Source organism: Dreissena polymorpha, unplaced genomic scaffold, assembly GCF_020536995.1.
Source record: "Dreissena polymorpha isolate Duluth1 unplaced genomic scaffold, UMN_Dpol_1.0 chrUn082, whole genome shotgun sequence".
Lineage (NCBI taxonomy): Eukaryota > Metazoa > Mollusca > Bivalvia > Myida > Dreissenidae > Dreissena > Dreissena polymorpha.
Genome location: NW_026273396.1, coordinates 39,194 through 50,471, shown reverse-complemented (window position 1 = coordinate 50,471; position 11,278 = coordinate 39,194). Strand labels below are relative to the sequence as shown.

At 33.5% G+C, this 11,278-nt stretch overlaps 1 protein-coding gene across 1 annotated transcript; it reads right to left on the bottom strand.

Annotated features, from left to right (window-relative positions):
• Positions 1-343: 343 nt before the first annotated feature.
• Positions 344-10,549, bottom strand: LOC127864015 (tyramine/octopamine receptor-like). The gene is made up of 2 exons (XM_052403681.1): positions 9,284-10,549; positions 344-421 (listed from the first exon to the last, which is right to left on the bottom strand). Exons 1-2 carry the CDS (start codon positions 10,547-10,549, stop codon positions 344-346), a joined length of 1,344 nt encoding a protein of 447 aa, XP_052259641.1.
• Between the last annotated feature and the right edge of the window lie 729 nt (positions 10,550-11,278).

The window sequence follows — 11,278 nt, the reverse complement described above, 5'->3', positions numbered from 1 at the left end:
ACCTAGAAATGTTGTTGTTGTTTATTTGGAAGGGGTAGTGATAAAAAGTCCGCTGTCCATAATCGCCACACCTTCATGTTCAGCCATCAAAACATCCATAATCCGATCACTTGCCATTTACTCATGGTCTTGTCCCCATTTGGTGTCCATCAGCGACGTTCTTCCAATTTCTTTGAAGTGAATTCGATGTCGTTGACCTTCTTGTAAAGTACTGTTTGCTTGCCAATGGTGGCCTCCATTTACAGGGACCCTTTGTTGCTGTAGAGGAGTCTCTTACTATGACTGCCATTATTGACATAAAAAGAGCAGCTACATAGGTGCATGCCTCACCAATCTCAGTCATTCAGTCGCCATGGGCGGCAGCTAAAGCATCGTCAGGTATAGTGATCACCCATGGCTGCAAAGATTTCACTCGTAATCGCTGCGAGTGAACAACCAGTAAATAAACAAACAAAACACTGCATAAAATGCTGTCTAGCAACGATGCAAAATATGAATGCAAACCAATTAAATAAAAAAATACACAATAAGATCGCTACTTGTTTGTATATAAGATACCTATTAGAATTTGTATTATATAATAATTTATCTAAGCATGCTTGTGTTTCAGGGAAATGAAGTATGCGTTTACGAGAACCAGCCACTAAATTTAGTCATATGTCAGAGCACCATTATATTGCTTGGATTAAACCCAGCACGGTGTTAATTTTCCTCCATTGTTAACTTTAGAACTAACACATTAATTTGTATTTAGCCCTTATGCAGTGTCATAAGTCCAAGAACTAACCTTAGCTTTTACTCTAACTGTCATTGTCAGAAAGCTACCCTGTCTCTAACTCATCCAGAGCACAACTGCTTCACAGCTTCAATGGACTTCTACGCATTCAAATCATCAATCTTAAAATGATTTGGGTGAAAATCAAATAACTTTCTATATCTGGATAAGTAACTGATGGTAAAATACAAACATCTTGAGACAATTGTTCCTAGCACTCGTATGGAACTATTCTACCAACGAAAACCAGTTTATTTTCATATTGAACTATCACTTGGATAGAGTCAATCTCTGTAGAATGCTTTATTTTGATAGGGTACGATAAACTATTATGAAAATCCGTAATAAGTGAAGGCGAACTCGATATGCAAGTAGTTATTTCCTGTTTTACAATTTTATTTAAAATTAACAGATTATTTGGAAAATTAAATAAACAAAAAGATAAGTAAGGAAATAAAGAGAACATCGCCGGATAACGGTTAAATTTAAATTAGTTAAATTTTTATAATTTATTTATAATTGATAAACCTTTAGTTTTTGTAATGTAAAATTTAAAATGAAAAATTTAAATTTTGACTAAGAAACTTTAATAAAATAACAATTGTTCATGAAAAAAAGTATCCCACGGCCTTAAATCTTTGGAAGTGTCTCTACTAAATATCCTCTGAAAAACCTCAGTTTAAATCGCTTAATTTTTTTTCGGCTACATCTTTCAATGTAACCTCTAAATATTCATACATGGAATGTTAATTAAAAATAGTGACATTGAGGGCAAAGGCGCATATACACGTTTTAATGAGAAAATCTGCATCGGCCTGAAATATTACAAAGATAAGCTTATAAATATCTCCGAGACTTTTCACGTAAAAAGTTTTGTAGCCGTGTACATTTTTACATTTCCTAAAAAATGATAGGTAAATCAGAAGTATTTGTACAGAGTCAATACTGTTCAGGAAAAGGAAGATATATACTTTCAAAAATTCGGCATGAAATCTCGGAAGGTATTTTTGCATGCGAACATATTTTAGTGAAAAGCACAAAGTTATATTCTAACGACTTCGAGATCACCTTTATACTTTTACTTAATTCATTAATTCCAAAAAAATATTTAGTTTTTAAACGTATTAAAAGGTGTAAAAATCTAACTCGGCGTTAAACCCTATAAATACGTATTGTAACTTAAAAGTGATATTATGGGCAATTTTCATTGTTGAATTGATCTGAAAAGAATTTACAGGCCAAAAGAGTAAGTTAAAATGTGGTTTCAGATCAATTGTCTGTAACTCGTCTTGCTACCAGTTGTTTATAAAAATATATTTTATATTCAATATTTTACGTGACTCACCCAGTCCTGTAAGCCGAAATGGTCCGTAAAAAAAATTGTGTATTTGTGTCGTATAAACGAATCTGCACTAAAACTAAATTTAGGTTCACGTTGTACATGCATGATCAGTTGTCAAGCGAAACTACGGTTGATATTCAAATGCAATATTTTTCTCTGTCCGGGATATTGTTTTAATATGTTGATGCTGTATTAACAAAAACAGGTGTATATGGAGTGAAAACACCAAAAATAAACAACGGATGCGATAGACACCTATAAACTGTTAGATGCCCATATATCACTTTAATATTAGTTCAGATACACATATTTTTTTTCAAATCTATAATGTTTTATTTTTAAATCGGTTTTAATATATCAACGCTACTATAAATATCGGAACGCCTCTGTGTTTTTATATTTTCAGTATAAGTGTGCGAAGTCAAGAACAAATCAAGCGGGCGGACATAGGGAATAATATGGCCAGATTACAGAGGGACATATTCGACTGTCCACTTGATATCACGTGATGAAGATCTCTTATTCGCGGCGAGAATTTCCGATACGTTCTATTGGTCCGAATAAATGTTGCTAATATGTGTGTATTTATAGATCTTTGAGTTATAACCTATATTATAGCAACGATCAATAACATGTTCTTCACAGTACTACAACCGTCTTTTTAAATATAAAATACCATAACAGTTATTTTCCTTGAATAGGCTATAACTATTTTGTAAAAGATTTGTTAATGCACCGTAATTTAAAGCATTTACTTAGTATACGAGCACTGAAGATTCGATCCATGTATATGAATAAAATTCTGACAATTCAAAGAGTCATCGACACGTGTAAGGGAAACCGTGGTGTAAGGGAAACCGTGGAAATAATTCCATTGTTAAACAACTAAAAACAGTGACATATCTCCGTGTTTAGTGGCATTCATCATTAAATATACTGCAATTGTTGTTTTATCTAGTGTTTACCGTCACAATGGCAGTGTAGCGGTAAGTTAAATGGATGCGTTACCGCCACCTTCCCCCTTCCTACCTACTACTTTTGACACGATGCTATGATATGTACATTTACTAGCGCCCGATGGGTGCGAACATTTACATGTTGTAAAGTTTGATTTCCCCGCCAGTATTATATTAGTTAATTTGTGCATCAGTTCTGGTGGGACCTATATTTTAAATTTGGACATTTGCGATGAAATAGGGCGCATTATCCTCAGTAAATTGCAACAGGAGATTTAGCTAGTCAACATTATTTATCTTGAAGATATCCTAATAATATGTTTATATTATTAACTTCCAATCTAGAACACTTACTGTTGAAATATCATGCGATATAAATCGTTATGATATACGGTTGATTCGTATTAACACTATAATGTTTGTCGATAATTATGTGCCAAGTTTGAGATTGGTAGCCCCTTAAAATGGAGTTAAAGCTTAAGGCTTTGCATTGACCGTTCTTAAGTGGTGGAATTCCGTTTAATCTATTATTGTGTGTTTGATGTGAACATGTAATGTAGCTTTTTGTTTCTCGCTATCAATAAAAGCTCAGAAGGTAAAAAACTGTGTCTCTACTGCTGCGAAAATCTCTTTTATGTTTATAAGTAAATGACATTATATAATATTAAATATCAAGCAGTTTCGTGAATTTTTGAATTTTAATATATTCGCTTCCTCTGCCATGTTGTATGCTACACGCAACAAGTCGCCACATCACATTCTTACGCAATACTCAATTTACCAATCAGTAACTGTTTCAGATCGGCTTATGTCGATTTGCCGTCTGAACCAACACTTAATGGTGGTTTTTGCTCATTTTCGGTAAAATATGTTTTTTATCATATCGTTTTTACAAACAAATATTATTTTTAATGCACTACTCGTATACATATAATTGATCTGATAGCCCGTTCATTAAATTCAACAAAACACAACTAGCAAATGTTCTGTATGTATTGGAAATCTTTATTTAACAATATTTAATCACATACATTGACTTTTCGATAAAAAAAGGTTACCCAAGGCTTATCAATGAATATGAAATGAAAATGACCAACGATTAAACAGAATGAGATTTAACAGTTTCTGACTCCAAACGATGAGAGACTGGGAAGTGTTTAAAGGGACCTTCAACCAGATTGTCGACAAAAATAAAAAGTTCTAAAATACGGTATTTTTAACAATTATGAATAAACTTATGGGATCATGCTCTTCCTCCTACAAAATTAACTCGTAGGTATCTCCTTTATGTCTGTGAAAAAATCTTGTTCAAGCCTCCATTTGTGTATATAATCATTGTATCACATAAACAAACGATACACACAACGGAACTTTTCAAACTAGTGTACCGTTTGCACTCATGAAATAAAAATCTTGACGAAAATCATGTATATATGTGTATATATATATATATATATATATATATATATATATATATATATATATATATATATATATACTAGAAGCTGTAATTTATTTGATGACAATTGCGACGATCATTCAGCTTCTCATTCTGCTGATTTCCGGTGTTCGTTCGAAATTAGGTCATGTTTATTCCAGGGTGATGATATGATTTTTAATTACGTTACAAACAATTATGTAAGTTTGTCTATGGATTAATAGTACCTTCATCAAATGTTTTATATGCAGCTTCTTTTTAATAATATGTAAAAAATATTTTAAGAACAACTTGAGCAAGAGTTTCGTTTTTCCATTAAGTTATTTTTTTAGAACAAGCACATGCGCATAGTAAAAAATCTTAGCAACCAATTAGAAGGGCCGATGTTATGAGACAATTGTACATGAAACAGATTACTATAGGTAGCTAAATCTAGCCAGTATTTTGTCAAAACTTTGCCGATTCAAATGCAGTTTTCCTTTTTATGTCCAAGAATACACATTTAACTATGGCTTAACATATAACAACTGCGTGTCTTTGTATTTGTTCACTTCGAAAAGTCGTATTATTTCATTAAGAGGGCCTATACAACGGAAAGACATGATAATATATATATATATATATATATATATATATATATATATATATATATATATATATATATATATATATATATTATCATGTGAAGCATAGTACTTGTTGAACTATAAAGACATGGAAACTTAATGAAAACTTACTCTACAGTGAATGTTATTCACCACGATCCATTATAGTTTACAACATAACAAAATCATTCTCTTACAATTGCAGAAAACCCTCTTTGGGGAATGCCTTTGAGTCGCATGGCAATAACTTTGTCAATAAAGTTAATCCAACGAAAATATCATAGTTCATTGCACGACATACATTCTGAAACAGATCGATAAAACACAAATCATCAGATCGATAACTCTATCAGAAAATTATCTTATCTTTATCTTATCCGTCGCACTTCGTTGTTATCAGTTTTGTTTCGAAGTTTTTTTTTAATTTTAGAGCAGATTGTTTTATACATGCGTAATTTGATTTCAAAGAGTTTCTTCGGGTGCAGAACCCATAATATACGAGTATTTTAAATGCTGTTGTTTTCCAATTCACGAATACGGGCCTTATCAAATTCCCGTTTGATATACATGGTTGTAAGTTGTGTCTTTGGTAGTTTAACTTTCACAATAACACAAATAAATATGAAACAATATTTAGATGGATTGATAAACATGCAGAGCAAACGTTCGTTTTCTCTGATAAGACGTTTGTATTATAAATGTTTTGCACTTTCATTAATATTATATGTTCAAATCGATTGCTTACCGCTCAAACAGCTTGAACATGTATTGTCGAACATCATTGTCTTAGTTCAAATGCTAACAAATAATAATAGAAACCTTTTTTAATTATATTTGTCAAAGACAAATCACATAAGTGTGCAAACAAACACAATAATATTTATTTGCACGTTGTGAAATTATCAACACATATAATATTAAAGTGGTAATTTAAAACAAAAAATATTATTATTTACAAAATTCCTTACGTCTTAAATACACAATGCCTCCTCCTCAGTTGTACTGAACCAATGTTATTATCAACACGTGTGAAAGGTATTAATGAGACCTACCAGAGATAAATTAAAAATACATTTTTAAACTGATTAATTTTTTTTGTAAAAAAAACAACATTAACAATAATATACAATAGGAGACACTGCAATTACATGTAGTACTTTATACAAAGTTTAATAGTTATGGGTTACAAGGTATTTCACTTTTTGGTACGCAATTGAATAGGCGCACAAATTAAACGAATCGTATATACAAATATGTAGTTGCGTCGCTTCATTAAAATGCCATGACATGCTCTGGAACTTGTGTTTATGAAGCACCCATCTGACAGCAAGAACTTCGTTTTCTCATTTGGGTTTAGTGCGTTGAAACTTTCGACACACGTCTGACAGACAATAATATCGTTCATTTTTCGGTTCACATTCATAACGTCCTGTTTCCATACTTATATGTGCAACACTGCAGAAGAAATTAGTCAAGGCACAACATTGTGCTCAGTTTATTCTATTACACTTCACGTATGTCTCTTCATTGAACTCTGTCTTAAAATTCCTATAGTTCCGTGGTTTATTGTCCCCATGTGTATGTGCAAAATAAAATGTTAAAATAATGGCATGTCCCAAAACAGTTCAGTGCCTAACGAGATGGAAATATAATAAAAGGCTACCGGTTATCATCAGGTAATTGAAGAATTATTACATTATCAAGTAATGCCTCGTAACGTTCCCTGACAAGATCTGTTGAACATAGGGCTCGGAAGTTCATGGATGTTGCTAATAAAATAAAAATGAGTTACACTATCCATAACTGACATGTGGGCTGTTTAACGAGATGGAGGACGGTGAGATAATATAATAGCTTTCTATGATAGAGGTATGGCTTCTTTACTTTCGGAGGAAACTTGAAACACTGCAAGATTGTCTGATTGGAAAAAGTGTTAACTCAAACGGGCTTGCTATGAATTCGCCCAAGTAGATGTAACACTCAGCACGATTTGTTTAAATTGCATATGATCAATTTACAAATACGAGGATTACACTCGTCATAATCAAAGTTTTTACTTTGTAGCAAAATCGCTTCAAGATGCATGTTAGTTTATTATTATCACGCAAGTGTAATTTGTGAGATTTAAGAAGAAGTAGTTGTTGACAATACTTTAAATACATTTCAAGATACATTTAAATAACATATTATTTTCTGCTCCAAAACAGAAATCCCCATCGGTCTGTGTTGAATCAGTTTAGGCCAATCAGATTCAATTTTGGCTCAGCAACAAAAACAACCAAACAATTTTATATCGGCGTGATTAATTTCTATTGAATGAAGCTACATTTTATTGATTTGATTCAAATTGGGTGAGGCTAGTGTGCAATAATGTTGACACTGAAATTTATCACTCGCTTTAAATATCACGTTGACACTGCAAATCAAATTGTTCATCATTGTTTAGTTACAATTTGGATTAACCGCAAAAACTATGACAAGAAGTCACACGGTTTATAAGTTTATTTTCAACCTGTAACAGTGAAATTTTCCTTTATTAATATCATTACTAACACAATTCCTAACACAACTATGTTGAAAACTAAATTTTTTGCAACCGACATCTAATGTTCTGTCAATTTTGACAATGCAATTACCAAGTTGTGTGCTTTAATGGACACAGACTGTTGGTATTTACATAGCTCGTTTAGAACTCAGAAACCGTATTATTACTTTGAATTTCATGTCAAACACTAGAAGGTCTGATCTGATTTGAACGAATCTACGCGATCACGCCTGAGGCATTCGTAAAAATACAAACATCAATACATCCAAATAAACAACCATTAATACGGCCTTATAATCAGACATGCATCAATACATACACCCATACCTCAAAGCTTACGTTCAACCACACAACTATACCTACAGCCTTAAAAAGCCATAAATAATTTTAGCTTGTATGCATTAACCCACGCTAACTAGCACTTCAAATCTTAATAATAGTTTGCCATCGATATCTTTATGGACTTTCATAATGCTATCTTCAATTGTCAATGCTATGGCTGCGTGATTATGGTAACAAGTCATTGGCTGACATTTACACCTTTAGGCTATAGTGTATAGCGCTACAAAACAATGAAACAGCTGCGTCATTACCGGTAAATGATTCTTAACCTACAAAGCTGGAACCGGCTAAATCGTGTGTCCTCTTTACGGCGGCCATATTTAATTAATTACAATTCAACTATACAGAATATTGATGGAGTGTCTAAGTATGTAATTACGTTGAAATACAAACTTCTCTTTTATATACACGTGACTTAGAATTTGTTACGTATGTATGACTGGTCCTAAACTATAAAATACTATTTGTTAAAAACTTCTTGACCGAAAACCTTCTTTCCCGATATGGTGTTGTTATAATTGCTATTGTTTGCAATATGTACAGTATTTGTTTGATTTGAAACAATACCTTTTATACTGATAGCCTGATGATGTTCGTTGCATAACAATGCCTTGCAAACAACACGTAACATTTAAACGAGAGATTTGAAAAATAAAACGCGTTAGAGAAATATTGTGAAATAAATCGACAACTTTAACGTTGTTTGTTTGTAGCAAATCGACATGATTATGCTTAAATGTCATTTTGTGTAAACCTACAAACATACAAATATAAACCTTGCGACCTTGTGAATGTTGCTTAAGTCGACCCCATGTATGTTAACGAACCATGCGTAATAATGTTCCGTATCAGCTTGTATATTAATGGTATTTTTAGATTGAGGTCGTCCATTTGCCCGTACATACATTCTTATCATGTCTATGACTAATTAACAGGACTTGACCTTAGACATATTTTGTAAAAATACTCTTTTAAATAAAATAAAAATTAACGATGGGAATTATGTGCATGATTTATTAATAGACTCTCTTATTATTTTTACACAAAAAACGTAAGCGATTGCGCAATATGAGGCAATTAATTAAAATGTCGATGCATATCAATGAGGTCGTATCAAAGTCATAAGTAAAAGCACCGTATAAACAACAAAACTTATGCAAATAATCTATCGTGTAAGTTTTACATATAAACACTCCATAAACAGTCAATGCTAAAAGTCAATGAGGAGCATTTGATAATTTCTACACATACGTTCTAAACATGCCAGACCGACCAGTTACCTTTCCACGACATCGCTGAATAATTCCTGTGAATGCTTTCCTGAATTCCATGTTGAACACCGTGTAAATAATGGGGTTTAAAGCGGAGTTCAAATAGCCTAGCCACACGAAAAGGACCTCAATTTTGATGCCGGGATGGGTACAAGAATCGCAAAACGGTAGGATAAGATACATCAGAAAGAACGGTATCCAGCAAATGACGAAGGTGACCATAATTATTGCCAGTGTTCGAGCAGCCTTGCGTTCCTTAGACAAAGAAATCTTCTGCCTCTCTTCAAAGATATTAGTGATATTCGACCCGTTGCGTGTTTGGCGTGCGATATCTAGTTGCCGGTTTCTTTTGACACTGTTGCGTTTTGATAAACACGACCCATTTCGCGTTCGACCATTTTTTACTTGTAACGCCGGAGTTGTTGCTTCTGACGACGGTTTGGATTTTTCTTCTAACGATGAACTACTTTCCAAATCGTTTTTGCAATCAATGTTGTTTGAACCATTTGCTTCTTCGTGTGTACTGTCGCTTTCGTGTCTTTCTTTTTTCGTTAGCCCGCCCATAGAATTCGGCTTTAACTTCGAGCTGTTCATCATGGCCAATTTAGTTTTGTTCACTGCCTTCGTCCGCTGACGAAGTCTGCGTTGCGTGGCTATATAAATGTGTACGTAAACAAACGTCATTACAGCCAGAGGAATATAAAATGAACCGCATGCGGAATAAAGCACATACCCTTTGTCAGACGATAGAGTGCAAGACCTGTTATTGTGATCATACACATTTTCCGAATCGTCTCCACCCCATCCGAAAATAGGGGGTATAGATATGAGTCCGCTGAGAGTCCAAGAGATTCCAATCATTATAAGAACTCGTTTAATTGTTCTTTTTTGTGCATATTTGATGGGATCGTGAATTGCCCAGTATCTGTCAAGCGCGATTACGCACAGATTTAAAATAGATGCAGTACAAAGGAAGACGTCGCTCGTGAGCCATATTTGACAGACCACCTGCCCAAATATCCAGGTTCCTGTAATGTTGGTGGAAATGTGAAAAGGCATTACAAGTACAGCAACGAGCATATCCGCTACAGCTAAAGACACAATGAAAAAGTTTGGAACAATCCTCAGTGCTTTGTTTTCAAAAACGGCATGAACAACGAAAATGTTCCCCAAAATTGTACAAATAGCTAACGAAATCATGGCGATAGAGGTACTTGTGATGTACCAAACACTTTCCTCGAACAAGTCAGTGGAATTCTCGGACGCGTTATCCATTCTTATATTGTTCGTGTCACTTCGTTGTTTTACTTATATTTAATTAAATAAAAACTATCATACATGTTATGGTGATATAACAGTTTATTGTTTTCTTTATGCACAGCGGATGATTTGATAGTTGAAGTCCATACTTCGTTAAACGTTTAACATCCTGCATAATATTTTCATAACCCTCATTTTCACTATTCTTTTCACTTCAAAAATTGAAAAAACAGTGTCGTTTTATTATTTTTTTGTATGAAAACACGTAACACTTTTTCCTTATCAGACCACAATATTCACGACAACTGTCGCTGGTATTATCTCTTATCAATATAAAGAACATGTCATGACGGGCTTTACTTGCCCATCAAAGCAGCTAACAAAAATGCCAATGACAGCATACAGCCATTAGTTCTTTATCTGTCTCAAAGTCACGTGATTTGATGAGGAGCTCAGCGGTAAATTCCAATATGCTTTCCGGCGCCTAAAGTGGTCGCGTAGACCATCTTTATTCCCCCCAAAGGGATCGATTTGATTATTATAGGCTGAGAATCATTCTGAATGTCCAAGAAATTCTTAAGGGAAATCTTGTTTGCTCACGGCGTTACGATTATAAAAGTTGAAAGAACCATACTGGTTGTGTTAAATACTTTAATTAGACGGTCAACAGCTCTGATTATCAAACAGTCGGACAGTATGTACAAGGCTATAAATTCTCGGAATCGATACAAAATTAAATAATAC

Coding starts and splice junctions, on each gene's coding strand:
- LOC127864015 (XM_052403681.1), bottom strand. CDS start 10,549: ATGGATAACGCGTCCGAGAATTCCACTGACTTGTTCGAGGAAAGTGTT. Junction 422..9,283: donor TTCAGCGATGTCGTGGAAAG/GTAACTGGTCGG, acceptor GTTCACTCGCAG/CGATTACGAGTGAAATCTTT.